This window comes from Phyllostomus discolor, chromosome 4, assembly GCF_004126475.2.
Source record: "Phyllostomus discolor isolate MPI-MPIP mPhyDis1 chromosome 4, mPhyDis1.pri.v3, whole genome shotgun sequence".
In the NCBI taxonomy this organism is placed as follows: domain Eukaryota; kingdom Metazoa; phylum Chordata; class Mammalia; order Chiroptera; family Phyllostomidae; genus Phyllostomus; species Phyllostomus discolor.
The window spans coordinates 206,355,334-206,372,239 of NC_040906.2; the positions used below are offsets into that span (position 1 = coordinate 206,355,334).

General features: G+C 48.4%; 2 protein-coding genes across 2 annotated transcripts in view; one reads left to right on the forward strand and one right to left on the reverse strand.

Moving 5' to 3' along the window:
• The window catches only part of PRKN (parkin RBR E3 ubiquitin protein ligase), a 976,089-nt gene extending 966,142 nt beyond the window's left edge, over positions 1–9,947 (reverse strand). The window contains exon 1 of the mRNA XM_036024958.1: positions 9,750–9,947. Coding sequence (XP_035880851.1) covers positions 9,750–9,756 — 7 coding nt within the window. The 5' untranslated portion in view covers positions 9,757–9,947. The remainder of the gene's footprint in view (positions 1–9,749) is intronic.
• A 172-nt stretch (positions 9,948–10,119) lies between these two features.
• Positions 10,120–16,906, forward strand: part of PACRG (parkin coregulated) — a 374,904-nt gene continuing 368,117 nt past the window's right edge. The window contains exon 1 of the mRNA XM_028504032.2: positions 10,120–10,467. Coding sequence (XP_028359833.1) covers positions 10,315–10,467 — 153 coding nt within the window. The 5' untranslated portion in view covers positions 10,120–10,314. The remainder of the gene's footprint in view (positions 10,468–16,906) is intronic.

Here is a 16,906-nt window from a genome sequence, read left to right on the forward strand (position 1 = left end):
GCTGACCCGCCGCCCTTCATTCAATCAGCACGGACCAGCTTAGCCTGGTCATAAATTCTGTGTTAACCACAGTCAGTGCGTGGGCCTCCATGGGGCCCTGCTGCCCAAGTTCCCTCTAAAAATAAACCTGGCCACGCCCCCTCCTGGCGGTGAGGACTGGGTGGGTTCCTCATTACAACGCAAAGCCGGATCGCCGCAGCCTGGCCCAGACACCTGCTAGGGGCCCCATGCCCCCCCTCCCATTACCCCGATCCCTCAGCATGGCTCCTCCATGCCCTCTGGTTCACCTGCGAGACCCCGAGAAGGGAAGCTTCCGTCCCAGCTTCCCCCCTGCTGGCCGTCATTTTCCTGATGCCCACGGCATCTGCCCTGCGCTGTGACTTCTCGCCCACACACGCAGACACGGCCCCAGCCACGAGTCCTGGGACTGGCCCCCTCAGCAGATGTCTGCCGAACGTACATAGCATTCATTTTCTTTCCTTTTCCCAATGACAAAGGAACCTTTCCTTTTCTTACAAATCAAATTATGCATGCGTTTAAAAATGTATTCCATATTTCCCTTAGTTTCTCCGAACTGTACTAATAATATGTCATGAAACGGTTTCCAAGAATTTCAGCGAAAACTGCTGCACAAAACCAAATGCTACACTGACATCTTTTTTTAAAAAAAAAACAAAAAACAAAAAAACGAAGCAAATGAAGCCACACAATTTTGCTCTTTTTTGTCCTCTATAACTTCACTAGCATTTATTGAAAACATCTCATTGTAACCCTGGACCAAGCCAGATTAGTTATTATGTATGAAGGGCAAGACAATGTTAAACTGTTTCACAGGAGTGTGACGTCTAACGCTCACAGTGAGCTGGCAAACCGGGAATCAAAATGCACGTGAAATGGTGATTTGCTCCTGCTTCGCCCGGTCGCGTGCTGTTGCGTGAAGCCACATTTCCCGTCAGAAGCATGACAAAGCTTCCCCTGCTCGACAGGATACAAATGAGCAAGCTGGCACAGCAAATTACCCAGCTGTGACTCACCACCCAGTCCTGGAGTGGAGCCACATGCTGCCGCGCCACCGGGACAGCTACCTTGAAAGGTGAGTTATGTCCTTGGCCCGGCTTAGCCACTGATCCACGCCCCCAAGTGCAGCCGACCCCTCCTGGGCGGGGCTACTGCACTGCCTCTGGGTGACCTTGGAAAGGCGGCATCAAGCAGCGTTACTGCCAGCGCGATGTCCTCCATCTGTCACCCTTAGTTCACAACAGGACACCGCCACCGGCTTCCAGACGGGGACAGCCTTGATGGCACCTGGGGCAGACTGAGTAGGACCTCCTTGAGACATCAGCGTCCTCCTCCCTGAGCCCGCGGACCTGTGGCAAAAGGGACTGCTGCAGGTGCAACTAATTAAGACCCTTGCCACGGGGAGGTTATCCTGGTGGCCCCTGGACGTGGCCCCGAGTGTCCTCAGGGGAGGGAGCAGAGGGGTGTGTGATCTCGGTGCAGGAGAAGCGTGTGACCGCAGAAGCAGAGTCCGGAGTGAGGCGGCCAGGGGCCGGGCAGGCAGGGGCCTCAGAAGCGGAGCAGGCGCCTCTGCCGGAGCTGCTGGAAGGGCCGGGTCCTGCGACCACCGTGACTTCCACCCCTAAAACTCTCTCACAACGTGTGGCCTCCAGCACTGGAGGAGATGAGCGTCGTGTTGTTTCAAGCCACCAAACGTGTGGTCACTTGCTACAGCAGCACCGGGAAACTAACGCGGTCACTGAGCCGTGCCTCAGCAGTGTATAATAACACTGGAAAAAGGTAGCAAAATTACAATAGTGTTTGTTTTCCAGGAAACACTATTTTTACGACCAAAACATGAAATTACTCAACGCTACCACCCGTCATTCATGGGGCATAATTTGTCACCAAAGCATAACCAGTTCTCCACACATTACAGCGGTGATGGGTTTGCCGTACTCCTAAGACTGTGTTTATAACATCGTATTTCCATATTTCTGAAACATCATAGGCTTAATGTTGAAGGTCTGAAAAATATAGAAAACTGCAATGAATAAAAAAAAATCCTACAACTCGTGGATAAAAATGTGGGGGGTAGCCTGCTTTTCAGTTACGGTAACTGAACTCTTATGTTTATACTTTTTAAAAACAAGTCCTTAACTACTGAAGAATTCATACACATTTATCAGTCTCAAGTCATCCATGTGGATCACCCTGTCGTCATTACTTGAGGACAAAAAAAAAAGCATGTCACCTCCAGAACCTTAACCTCAAGTGACGTCACCTCCTCTTCTCTGACTTCCCCAGCACACACTGCACATGAATTATTGTACAATAACTAAATTGGCTGCAGGAGCCACAAGGAGTTTTTCAATGAGTTTGCACACCAAGAACTCTGACGACCGTGACTGGACCCAATGGAGACTTTCCTTGGGTGCTGAGCCCCAGACACAAACCATCAGGGCGCACCCCCTCCCTCCAAAGAGCGTTCCAAGTGCCCTGCGGCGTGCACTGCCTGTCAGGGCGTGAAGACGGCCACAGAGACCCGGTCTGCAGTGGCGGTGTCGGGGACCGAGGGTGAGGGTTTTGGATTTCCCAGACATTGAGCTGATGGGAAGAAATCAACACATTTGCTGGAAACTTCCATCCGTGCAGCGAGAAACTGCATGGGCCACACACACACACACGCACAACATGGGTGATGGAGAAAGAAGAAATCTCTGGCGAGGACGGTGACCGAAGGTTCAAAGGGGGACAAACACAGGTTCAGCTCAGGAACATGACGATTGCACACTTCCCGTCTGAGTGTCCACGTCACGAACGGCCCAGAGTGAGTCGGAGATGTCTCGTTCCCATCCTTCCAGGTTCTGGAAAATGGGTCTAGTCTGGACGCTAAGCTTGAGAAATCACTGCGCGTTTACAAAGGGCTTCATCGGGTCACCTCCTTTATGCACTGACACCCCAAAAACATTTCATGAAAAGGAGTAACTGGTACGTTCATCACTTCTGTAAACTAGTCACAAAACATCCCAATTGGAAGAACACCAATACTGATTAGTTCCCTAGTCAGCGACTGTTTTCCTAATTTGATGAGGGCGGGGCAGGGATCTGAGGGATGGGTGAGGCTCTATCGGCTGTATGTAGCAATTTGACCCTCTTCCCACATCAGGGACCCTAGCATTACCCTTTATGGGGAGCCCTGTCCCAGTCTTCCAAGTACGTCACAGAAATCATCAAAAATCCATCAATACTCTTAAAAACACAAGCATCTGTTCCAGGATGCTCTCAATATGTGGCCGGGCATACAAGTTATGCAGATGTCGAAGAGGAAATCGCCCCAGCAGGGTAGCTCCGTTGGTTGGAGTGTTGTCCTGACACCCCAGGGCTGTGGGTTCGATCCCTGGTCAGGGCACATGGGGGAATCAACCAGTGAGCGCGTGAATGAGTAGGACAATGAATTGATCTCTCTCTCTCACACACATACCCCAATACATACATACATACACACACACACACATACATATGTACATATATACACAATTGCTTAAAAATGAGTAAAGGAGGACTTCCACCCTGCACTGTTCGGGGCCACCCAATAGTTCTGACTGTGGCGACACGGTCCTGTCCACCTAGAGAAGAGGCTACGAGCAGGACCCAGGCATCACGTGTCACACGTCAGTGTGCCACACCGCACACAGGCTATTTCTGGAACACAAATGAATTTAAAGCGTTGGAAGCATTAAAAAAAAAAGCAGACCTGTCTATAAAACACAATGCAATGCATTCTACAGAAATATGAACAGTTTTTTTGAAATACGGCCCTTGCTCAGGGATGACTTAAGGACGCCTCAAATCCAGGTCCTCACCCTGAGGAAAGCCGCCTCCTACCCCACAACCGCCCTGTCACTGTCAGTGGATGATCACCTCGAACTTGAGGGAACACAGAACTCGTTCACGGTCACCCGGGCCTCTCGGCACTACGGGCGCTGCGCGGCAGCCTTCCCCAGGGCCAAGGACATCTTTCCAGAATACCATGGCTCCATGACTCCTCCCACGACCAAGGAAAACCCACCCTCCTGACACTGCCTGCACAAAACCAGGGCCCAGCCCGGGGCCAGCCTCCTCCCCTGGCCTCCGCCTCCCCACGTGCCCCCCCCTACCCCGTGCTTCCCTCGCCCCTTAGCCCCAGCCCCCAGTTCAGCATGCTGCCTTCGGGGTCCACTGCTGCCTGTCCGTCAGGACAGCTCAGATGGCCCCTTGGGAGAGCAGGCCCCGGGCTCCAGCGGCCACCCTCTCCCGAGCTTCCCTGGCCAAGTGTCATTCTGGATTGTACTACTTGGGATTGCAGGCCTTTCCTTTCCTGTGCACTTTCCAGCCATCAGCAAGGAGCTAGCAAACAGCAGCTGCTAATTTCTTGGTTGGTGCTCAAGGAGGAGCTGATTGCTTCGGAGGAAGAAATGAGCGAGCGGCGATACACAGGTGGGGAGACCTTACGGAAAACTTCATGTGACGTCGGTGTCACTTGAAAGGGATCTTGAAGGGTGAACAGCGGTTTCTAGATGTACTGCGGAGAAGAAAGGCAGTCAACGCTCAGGGAGCGGCGGGAGCAGAGGAGGAGGGACAGGAAAAGTCACGGCGTGAGGTGGGCACGTGTGTGCTCACGCAGACACATCTCTCTCTCGTGACTCCGCTCCCGTTGGGGGGGAGACGGTAGCGTCCTTGCCCCAAATACGAGTCTCATCTGTCCGACCAGATCACAAACTCTTCGTCCTCAGGGACGGGTGGACTGTTGGTGGGGAACGTTTGAACATTGTCAGGTATTTCCCTGTCCCACGGTTCCCCCCCCCCCGTTCCTTCCCCACGGGCAGTGAACACACGCAGCCTGGGTACCGTGGCCTCCTGCCTGGTGCCACCAGAGCCAGCGCCTGGGAGAGAAGTGACACCAAATCAGGTGTCACTGCGAACTGAGTACCTGTTAAGCCGAGGAAGAATGTTTTCGGTTCAGTGCGAACAGACATCTGCATAACCCGGCGGGAGGCCCGGGTAATTAGGACACCCCTTCTGGGGAAGACCGTGGTTTTGGCGCAGCTCCTTCTGACCGGGGGACTCTCTCCTGGCACATCAGCCGGGAAGGCGAGCCACAGCCGGAGCCGGCCGACAGCCGCATAAATCTCCTTCTCTGCCATCACAAAACTTGAGCGGGAAGCCGTTCAGATGACTATACGGAAACATTAAAATGAGCTCATTAAATGCAAATTAAAACAGAAACACGGAATGAGCGCTGGGCCCCTATTAAAGGCTGAAGAGACAGCAGGTAAGAAACAATTTTCCCTGATCAAAGAGCTAAAAGCGAACAGAAGAAAGGATTCTGCATTGAAACTGCTTTCATGAATATGAAGCATTTTGAACGGAGGAGAATGTTCTTTCTTTGCGCATTCTTCAAAGAAGCTTTGGAGGTGGAAATGGACTTGCGTACCTTCGTGCAAAGTACTCCCATTGTTTCATTTTCAGGCGATAAAGCTATGTGTTTCCAAAAAAAAAAATGCAGACTTCAAAAAAAAAGCCTTTAGAAATAGTTCCGAAATCTAAAAGGTCATAAAGTCATTATTTTAGAGCTTTTGGACTCAAAGAACTGTACATAGTTATGCAAAATCTTCTATGCAAAAATGTAGTAGAACTTCTCTTGTGACACCATTCTACCCCATCCTAAAGAGCAGCTTCAGCGCCCAGTGCTGGTGCCTGGGCGAGGGTCGCCCTTCCATCGGAAGCGCCGGGTGGCAGGGCCGGCGGTAGTGCAGTTTATTCACCTGGAAACACCGACTCTGAGAGTTGAACATTCACCGCGTTCCAGCCCTGCAGCAGATGTGTAGCAGGCTTGCAGGCCTAAAGGAAAGTCAGACTGCCCGTTCCTGGCGGCAGGGCATTTTTTTTCTGATTTTCCACTCATGTATCCCAGCACCTGGAGCCGTACAGGGCACACAGTAGGTGCATAATTGTTGCTCCTGCTCTTGTGAAAAATAACGAATGCATTGTTAAATGAGAATTGAGAAGTTTTTCCTTCATGCATTCATTTCACACATTGAAATACACAGTTTTTCGTCGGTCAGAAGGCAAACATAGAAATATTTCACAGGACTCGGGGGAGGTGGGCAGTCTTACAAACACTGTCGGAGAGGCGAGGCCACACCCTGGGGCAGCCGCGCAGTGTGGCCGCTGCCCACAGGCACTGACCCTGGGTACCGGGGGTACAGAAGAGAGGGGACACCCAGTAGGTGCTCCAGAGGGTGTCTTTCTGCAATCTTTCAGCCCAGAGGGGCAGCTCTGTGGGCCTTGTTGTGATAGACAGGAGTGTAAGATAGTGTGCTTAACTTCAGAGCAATTTGGAACTATCAATACTTTGCAAAATACAAAATCAACAAACACCTTGTCTTGTCTAGAAAACCTACCTTATTATTGTTATTGTACATATATGCTAACATATACAAATAAAATGATATAGTCACAAACATTCTGATGATAGCACTTGTCTGTAAACTTACTGAAGGCTCATTTATTGAAAAGCATTTGCATAATTTATGTGCATCCATAAAATAAAAGATTAGGCAGGGATTACCATGCAATAGATCTGTACATGCAGGTATGTTAGTTTTCTAAGAGATGTTAAGTTAAAAAGATGTTAAGAAGAGACTATATTCTAGTTATTATATAATTTTAAATCAAAAGTCTTTTTAAAGAATAAGACATAGAATTTGATTTCCAGTCCTAGCAACAGTGTTGTACATATAGCCATGTGCTTTAATATCTGATGCCATTCAAATACCTAAACCTGGTTCATTATGACATTTAGAGTAGAGCACAAATATCGCTATTAAAATTCAATTTTAAACACAAAGACTTGCTCATTTAAAAAAGGCTGAAATATATTTTTAGTAGAGGTGTCAACCAACCAAAAGGAAGAAGATAATTGGAAAACAATACCTCCAATAAGGAATTCATATACAAAATACATAAAGAACTCATACAACTCAATAACAAAAAATAAAGCATCCAGTTAAAAAGTGGGCAGAGGACCTGAACAGACACTTGGCCATACAAATGGCCAACAGATAGACGAAAAGATACCCAAGCTCACTAGCTATTAGGGAAATACAAAAAAAACTGCAGTGAGACACCACCTCACACCTGTCCGAATGGCTGTTCCCAACCAGACAGGCAACACCAAGAGCAGGACAGGTTGTGGAGCGAGAGGAACCCTCCTCACCTGCTGCGGGTGGGGACGTGACCTGGCACAGCCACCTCGGAAACAGCGTGGGGGCCCTCAGAACATTCACGATAGAGTTCCCACATGACCCAGAATCCCTCTTCTGCGCACCCGCTGGAACACTGTGAAAACATCCATTGGCAAAGACACACGCACCCCTACGTTCATTCCGGCATTATTTGCGGTGGCCAAGACGTGGAGACAACCGAGTGTCCTTCAATGGGGGGCGGGATGAGGAAGATGCGGCAGGTACGTCCTGTGTAGGGGAGCGCTGCTCAGCCGTAAGAGCAGGTGAAATGCTGCCATTTGTGACAACGCAGAGGGACCTGGAGAATCTCGTGCCAACAAAATAAGTCAGTCACTAAAAGCCAAGCTCCACGTGATTCCACTCACATGTGGGATATGAAACTGAAAGCAGCAAACGAACAAACAACACAAACAAAAACTCACAGACACAGACAACAGTGTGGTGGTTACCAGAGGGGAGGGGGTGTGGGGGGCGGGCAGTAGAGAGGAAAGCGGGTCAAATACGGAAAAAGAGGTGCCAACAATTATGTTTTCCTACGCTGAATTTTCTTCCTGTGTTCCCGTTCTGCTCACACCATCTTAAAGTCCTTCTCCATATGTCTCACAAAGTCATAGTTTTTCATGGACTTCAATTAACTTGCATTTCTGTAGCTGTCCAGGTCAGGGCATTTAACACATCAGTCATTACCCAAGTGAAAATGTAAGCGATTCTGAAACGGTCTCGGTGCCAGGAGGGAATTCTGGGTTTTGAGAAAGGAAAGGGAAGATAACTGTCCCTGGCTGGCGTAGCTCAGTGGATTGAGCACGGGCTGCAAACCAAAGTGTCGCAGGTTCGATTCCCAGCCAGGGTACATGCCTGGGTTGCAGGCCATGGCCCCCAGCAACCGCACATTGATGTTTCTCTCCCCCTCCCTCTCTCTCTCTCTCTCTCTCTCTCTCTCTCTCTCTCTCTCTCCCTCCCTTCCCTCTCTAAAAATAAATAAATAAAATCTTTTTAAAAAGTTATCCATACACTAGATTAAGTAGAATTAAAATAACATTTGCACAGTCATCTTCAAAATAAGGTATACCTTATCTTTTAAAAGTCTGACAGTATGCATTTTGAAAAAAATTTTCTACTTGGTTTTCTGATTCAGTTCAGATTTGTGTTTACAAGTGGTTCTTACGCAATTCTCACCTAAAAACTCAAAAGTTTCAAAAAAATTCTATACATTTTTCTCGATTTGATAACTGTCCAAAGTCACACACCACACTAGAAACTGAAGAGACGCGGGACCACGGCCTGAGGTTTTACCGTCGCTGCGAAGCCGGTCAGTTAACTGCAAGACTCTCCCAGCGCTGGGCCCATGGCTTTACACTTCAACATGCATTTAACACAGGAAAGACAAGAGCTGACCCCTGCATGCAAACTTCCACTTTTCAAAAGTCCACCTCTCATCCTTACGGATTGACTACATCCAACTTCAAAGGCCCTTGATGCGATCCGAAGTGTTTTGTAAACGGCACTCATCGGGAATAATCCCCAAACAAACTCACCAAACCAATACACATTCTAGAGCAAGCCTCTGAGATAACAAACTCCCCAAACTCCCCTGAGAAACCATGTGAGCAGTGGGACGCAATGTTTTCTAATCACACTATGCATTTCCACTAATTTTCAGAGATAACTCCTAAAATAACTGTGGGCTTAATGATCCTTGAATACAGGAACTTTGTCGTACAGTGTTTATAAACAATTCTAATAGCCACTTCCAAAACTATATTCACAATAATGCACCTAGGTCGTTCTGTGTTTAGTAACTTTTCATAATGAATACATTAGGTTCATTCATCATACAAAAAGTTTTAATCCTTGCTATTATTTGCTCTTAATTACTCTTTCACGTCTGACCGCCGACGAGAGATTTAACAGGAAAAATTCCAGGGGACAAGGAGTTTAAATCCACCTGCAGGAACTTCTTAGGATCCCCACCACCATCACCAAGTTCCTTCCACTGGAGTTGAACGCGCCGCTAGGGACTCCCCTAAGGAGCCCCACAGCCCGTGGGTATAGACTACTTTGTCTGTCCGGGCTAAGCTGGCAGACAGCAGCCCAGGGGGCCTTGGCACGGAGCCCCCAGGTCTGGAGGGCAGCGCGCTCGGGGCGGGACCGCGGGGGCGGGGCTTCACCTGGGGGGGCGCACGGGCGCGCACCAGGTTCCTTCGCCAACCTGTCACTGCGGGCAGCCTGTCAAACCGGGAGTGGGGCGGGCGCTTGTAGCAACACACACATTCTCTCCCGCAGCACAACGGGCAACGGGAGGCGGGAGGCCGGCGGCGGGGTCACGGCCTCGCGGCCACTGACAGTTGACACCCGGGGTGGGGGAGGAGGCACCTTGGAGTCTCCGTCCTCCGAGGACTGGCGTGGCGCCACAGCTGGGCGCAGGGCGGCGCAGAGAGGCTGTACCTGACAGGCACCACGTACCGATCATGGTCACTGGGCAGGTGCAGAGTGCTGGACATGAAGGGGGCCACCGCGATCACAGGCGCCAGCCCGCGCCTCGCACCGGCGGCGTGTCGGGGAGTAAAATCTAGCAGGACTCCTTTCCTCCACGCCCGGCTGTCGGAGTACGCACGCGCAGACTGTGAGCAGCCCGCGGCCTTCTGGGAGTCGTAGTTCTAGCGCCAAGTTTCTCTTCACCCCGCCTGCCGCCCACCGCTCTTCCGGGTTAAGGCCCAGGAAACACACGTCACCGGGGGTGGGGCCATTCACCCCCAGTGTTGATGCGTCGCCTAGCAACCGAGAAGCTCACCTTTGGAAGCTCGTTGTAGCTCCAGCCTAGAGATCCCGCCTGCTTCCCGCCCCGCCCCTCCCCTCAAACCTGTCACCTAGGAGCTGCCCAACATCTGGATCAACCCGGGCACGACGAGCGGTTGAATGTCTACCATTAACGCGCCTTTTGACATTTTTCCCCCGACCTCCTCCCATCCGTAAAACCTACTGATTCTTGTCCTACACGTTTTACGAGAACAAGACATTTTCTAGGAAGATGGTGGCAGAAAAAAAGACCCTCACCAAATACCCTGAAAAGATGCCGAAGAAGAGGACCAAGCTGCTGGCCCAACAGTCGCTCCCGGCGCACCAGCCTCACACCCTGGTTTCTGAGGGCTTCACAGTCAAAGCCATGATGAAAAACTCAGTCGTAAGTGATTTTCCTGACTTGAGTGCACCCGCTGAGAATCAGCGGACACAAGGTTACCCAGGATGGCCAGCCCTAGTATGGAGCCATGACCTCGGTGGTCTTTGCCAAAAAAGGCTATTACTTGGCCAGTAGCAGATGGTACCCAACTGTGTGGAGGTCCAAGCTAGGTTGTCAGAGAGGATCTTGAGCAAGTGATACTTTCTGTGCACTTATAAGCACTTTTCTAATTGCTTATGGTTTCTAGAGCAGCCAAAATTACTCTTAAGGCTTAAGACTTAAGCTATTCGTGAAGGAAAAAAGACACCCTTTGTTATTGCTTAACTAGCCCCACTCGGCAGAAGGCCTTACAGCCAGCGAGTCCTTAGAGACTATAAACTCTTTTGCAAATTCGCCATGTGCTTATATACAGCTGGGAACATAACTTGTAAGAAATCAGTTCAGCCTAGGGGATATCAGAATACCCTCGCAATTAGTCTAACAACACTCTTTCCTGTAACAAAATTCTTTCTTATTAAGGGGTATCAGCTTGTTAGAATACTGAAAGGCAACTTAATATGTCTATTTCCAACCACACTTTTTAAATGATAACTTTTTTATAAATCCAAGCTTTCAGTTCAAATATCTCTGGCTATTAATACAATTCATATTGCACTTTTTATTATTTATGGTAATTTAAAAGTGTTTCAATACTGTTGAGGAAAAAGGAACAAATGCTTTAACTACATGCATGATACGTTTTTAAAAAAGCCTTTCTGTCTGTTGAACAACTTCAAATTTTGTATGCTAAAGTCAGTTTTGCTAGGGAGTAAGCACCTGCCTGGCAATGAGATGTTAAATAATAAATACAGCTTTCAAATTTGTGTAATTCACTCTCTGGGAGGATCTGACTTATTGCATAGCAGCTCATTATGTTAAATGAATAATGTTACTTTCCAGTGTCACATTATTTGTTTTACATAAATGTTGCAAAACTAACACCAGTTCCGAAACCACATTCTCAATGAAAACATTAATGAAACGGATTACCTCTAGACCCCTAGGCTACATTTCCATGCTGGTAACAAATGGCATTCTGATTATTGGCATGTGATTTACAATAGCTCAAATGATTGTGAATAGATGAGAACTTCTGCTAGTTTTAACTTCAGTCGTTGTGTGTGTGTTGCACGTGAATAGGTGGTCATGGGAGGCAAGATGACTATTTATCAGCAATACCAAATAACATAACAGTTCAAGCGAATTATTTGTTTTTTTCTTATGATTATACTCTTACTGCTATATTTTCTCACAGATATTAAAAATATTGGTCCGATTATTTTTCTAAACCTATGTTCATAATCATGTCTTTTTCTAAAAAGGCCTTATACTAAAGTATAACTCTGGAAAATCAAATATTTCTGTATTGCCAAATGTAGTAAGTATCCTTACAAAACTAAAAAAAAAAAAAGCCCAAATTATGAAGCAGCCTTCTTTATGAAACGTCCTATTGGGGATAAGTGATCTTGTTTTCATATTTTTTAAAGATTTATTTTATTTTTTTTAGAGAGGGAAGGGAGGGAGAAAGAGAGAGAGAAACATCAATGTGCGGTTGCTGGGGGTCGTGTCCTGCAACCCAGGCATGTGCCCTGACTGGGAATCAAACCAGCAATACTTTGGTTCTCAGCCCACACTCAATCCACTGAGCTATGCTAGCCAGGGCTGTTTTCATATTTTTAAGGAAAATATTTTTGTGTAATACCTATTTTTCTACCGGGATCTTCAAAATATGATGGGTAATTATGTCACTTTATTTAGAAGAAATCATAATTCATAGATGCAAACATTATTCAGCCACTCATTTAGTCATTCAATCAACACCTTTTTTAAAAAAAGCTTGACTAATAACTTGTTAAACACAGCTCTGGAAATTTAGGATCAGCAAAACAAGCTCCCTGTACTTAATATTCCAAGGAAAACCACCACCACCACCAATGATAAAATTTTGATAGCAGAAAGATAGACAATACTGTTAATACAAACTAACTTTAGTGACATAAAAAATAAAACCTTTTTGTTTTCACAACCAGTGATTATATTTCACTGTTTCTGTTTTCAACAGTGTAGAACTTTTGGCATTATGAAGTCAAAATACCCCTCTTTTTTGAGGTTTATTTTTATTCAGAAAATAATATGCCTATCTCCAGCTTTTCTTCATTACCACCCCTTGTTCTAAAAGCCGACCCTCTGGACATTTTACTAGTGTTAGGGCTTGCCTTCGGTTCCCTCTTTCGAACACTCGCTAATAAATCAGTCACCATTCCAGTGTTCTGCCACAGAAGACAAACAGAACTGTGCCCTAAGGAGTTGTATGTGACTGTTCTTGTTTCTGTGGGAGTGCTTTAGTATTATAAGCACACAGACTTGATCGTAAACAGATTTGTTCAGATGGGCTGTGCCAAGAGAAACCCTACAGTCACAATTTATAGACGAAGATGCAAACGTACTTATAAAGTAATAGTAAATGTGGCTATAAATGCTTTCAATCCCAGCATCAAACGTTCTTCAATAGTGAGTGGTCCCGTGACGTGCTTGGAACTGTTGCTGCAGTCTGTATGCAAACGAGCAAGGACAGAAGCCCCTCAATCCGATAATAATATCGTTACAATGTTTGCCGGAGAAGAGCGGTATGGAATTCAGAATGGGAGGGTTTTGCAGTCCACTCTCCCTTGGGAGGCCTTGCCCGTGGGGTGACACAGCCTGGACCAGAAACCAGACGCTCCCCGTGTGCTGGCTCCCCTCAGCAGCGGATGCCCCCCCTGCTCTGCTCACCTGCCGTCTGAGGAAGCCAGTTAGGACGTGGGTCAAAGGTCGCGATAGAGAAGTCGACGGCAATGCGAGCTTTATATTGCTGTTTTCCTTTTCCACAGGCTGTAGATGTTTCATGCTCAAAGCTCAGTGGAATGGGGAAAATATTTATTATTAGTTTACTTACATGGAAACTTTCATACTTTCGATCATATTCATTCAATACATAGTGGTGAGAGTCAATAGTTATAAATTGTATTTTAAGATACTGATTTGGCCATTGTTACCTGAGAGCAGATAACGATAGCTTCACTAAGGCGGAAGGTGCTTTTCTCGCATATGGAAGCCCAAATCTGTACCCAATCGCGGGGGGGGGGGGGGGGGGGGGGGGGTGAGCCCTGCTGCCACACCAGATAGGTGCAGGGACACAGGAATCTTGCTCAGCACCCTATAGGATGACACCCTGGGTCAAGGTGGGCTCACCACCACCAGGGTCAAGTTCCTACCCTCAGGAAGGAGGCAAGAGGAAGCAGAGAACTTCCTTTTAATGGCGTGACCCGGACACTGTACCACATTTTCATACACATCCCACTAGACAGAATTCATTCATAGACCTGTATTTTCTGTTTTTGCAAAAGCCTGTGAGAGACAAATCCTTGCAGCCACTCCTGACCGCCACCTCCACTCCACCAGGAAAAGGCTAACGAAAGGGTATGCAGTCCGAGAAGGGCAGGATCTCCAGCACCTATGTCACGCAGGAGAGAAAAAGGGGGAGGAGCCACCTGCAAGAAGGCAGAGTGGAGGGCAAGACACCTCCTTAGAGGGCTGTCCCAGGAGGTGCACCCCTCGCCTCTGCTCACGTTCATTGCCGAAACTTCCCCTTTGCAGGAGAGGCCGAGAAACACAGTCTCCCCTACTGTTAGCCCCGTGTCCGGCTAGAGCCTGAGGTGCTTTATTCCTGTAATCAAGGGGACGAGGGTAGCAGGGGGTGATGGCATGCGTCCTCCGCCAGGACTGAATGTTTCTAGTGGAGAAGACAAGGACAGGACTGACTGTACAAACACATACACATCTACACTCACTCCCTACAGGGGAAGTACGCATGATGACCAAGTGACAACAACCAGGTGTTGGCCCGCCTCACCTTTTGTCTAGGTCTTTACAGTATCGCCTGAACTGGTCGCTGGACTCCATCCCCCGAATGGGTGGTCGTCTCAATCACCTACCATTGCTGTTAAACGCATCTTTCCAGGACAGTGCTCTCTGATCACTGCTGAAAGTTTGGGGGTCCCTTCAATTCTTACAGAAAAAAACAGGCCTGGTCCCTGCACAGGGCCTGCTGGGACCTAACCCTATGCTATAGTTTTAACTCCATCTCTCTTCATCATTGGCTTTGGCCAAATGACACTGGAGCTCTTCAGAGGGGTGATGTCGCTCACTCTGCTCCCTTGGCTCGAGCGCCCTTCTCCCTGCAGACCTGCACGCTGGAATTCCTCCGTCACTAGGTAACAGACATGTCCTGGTCACTGTGCCACCTGCTGTTTCGGGCGCTGGAATCTGGCCGTCAGGAGCAGGCGGAACGCACGCACGCACGCCTTCACGGAGCCGCTGAAGTGCCAGCCGCTTTCTCTCTCTGCCTTGGTCAACCAAGACGGACTCTGGTCTCTGCCCATTGTTTTCTTTCTAATTGATTTTAGAGAGGGCGAGGGAGGGAGGAAAAGAGGGAGAGAAACATTGATCAGTTACCTTCTGCACGTACCTGGACTGGGAACCGAACCTGCAACTCAGGCACGTGCCCTGACCAGGAATCGAACCCCTGACCTTTCAGTCTGCAGGATACCCAACCAACTGGGCCACATCAGCCAGGGCTGTTTTTCTGCTGTGTATAAGTGACTTATGCTTATGTTTTAGCTCCTCTTGGGCATTTCCACTGAGGGCAGCATCTGCGTCTCGTTCATTCTTATCATCCCAGCCAGCACCCCTCAGTGTACTTGACTGTTCGATGAAGGAAGGACAGCAATTCCGCCCTTTCCTTTCTTGTCATCATCTCCATCTTGTTGCTGGGATTGTTGTCCAGCTCTAGTTCGGATATTTTTTTTTCTTTAACCGTCCTCCTCCACTTTAGGGGCCCAGGGGATCATGGCACTGCTCCCCTCCACCCCTCAGGCAGCTCCTCATCTCACTCAGAGCAGAAGCTGAAGAAGGGGTTCCCCTTCTAGGCGGGAGGCCCTCAGCCGGCCGCTGTGCCTTCTCCACCCTGAAACCTTAGTGCTCTCCCCCTCCCTCACCCTGCTGCGCCCACCGTGGGTTCCGGGCAGTCCCCCGTGGTCAGAGGCATGGCTGCCTCTCTGCACCGGAGCCCAGCTGTCCCCTCTGCCTGAACGCATCGTCCCTACAGGTCACCCACCACCTCTGGATCCTCCCGTTGCTGTTCAAACGCTAACTTCCTAGTGGAGGCTTCCCACCTCTCAGTAACCCCTCCAGCCCTGTTCCAGCACGCCTATCTTCTTTGCATTTTGCATTTTTTTCGTAAACCCTCCTCACCCCGCGGCATTCATTTAGCACAGCTGCCGCCTGCTTCCAGGCCAGAGGGAGCTCCCTGAGAGGGCAGGGACCCGTGCTGCTGGCTCGCCGCTGTGTCTCTAGCTCCAGAAAAGTGTCTGGCGCGTAGTAGGTGCTATTTTTTTTCAGCCAAATGTATTAATGAATGACTATTTTATACCATGGTTAGACAATCATCTTTGAAGCAGCTTCAAGAAAATGCGAATGGTGTTATGTAAATATAAGATACAGGAATGAGATGAACTTACACATGTTTTATGCTCTACTTTAATTAGCTTCTTATAAAAGTTGCACGGGCTCATTGAAAAACATTGCAATTGGTTTGGCTTAGAAAGGCTTTCTCCTCGCTAAGATTATGGGAAAAGCTTCGGCCGTTTTTCCCCTTTGCCTTCTTCTAATTTCCATTTTTTCTTTTAAAGCTTTGCGTCATCTGGATTCATTTTGGTTTAGGAAGTGAGGTAAAAAAATTTTGATTCTTTTTTTTTTCTTCAACTGGCCAGAGGGTTATTACATGACTCTCTCTATATGATTAAACTAAATTATATCAAATACCTTTCTATTTTCTTTGAATCATCTATGCTATATGCATATTAATGATAAAAGCTTTATGTATGCCTCACGCGTCATCGGACTAGTCGTCCCCATCCCGTGTGGCTTTCCAACCATCCCATGAGGAGGCAGGGCAGACTTTTCCTTTCGCTTAGCATATAGACCTAGGACAATTTAATTTTTCGTTGTGGTGGTTTTGGGACACATTAAATGGCAGAGCAAGAAATGGAACCCATATTTCTAGATTTTCCTCACTTAGACTAGTTTCTCCGGATGCTTTCTTACAGACTTTGGCTGATGCATAATGTGCAGACAGGAAACACACACACTGCGCGTGCGTCACTCGATACACATTAACCCAGACACACCGGGCTGGCCAGCGCCCTGGCCGGCACACATGGCCGCCCTGAGACCCCTCCCGGGCCCTGTCCCACCACTGCCCGAACACGCCCACACTGCCTCTCCCTGCCCAGGGGGCCATCAAACACCTCGCTGTCTCGTGTCTGGCTCTTGGTCACCCCTGTCTTTGTGAGATTCACTCCCA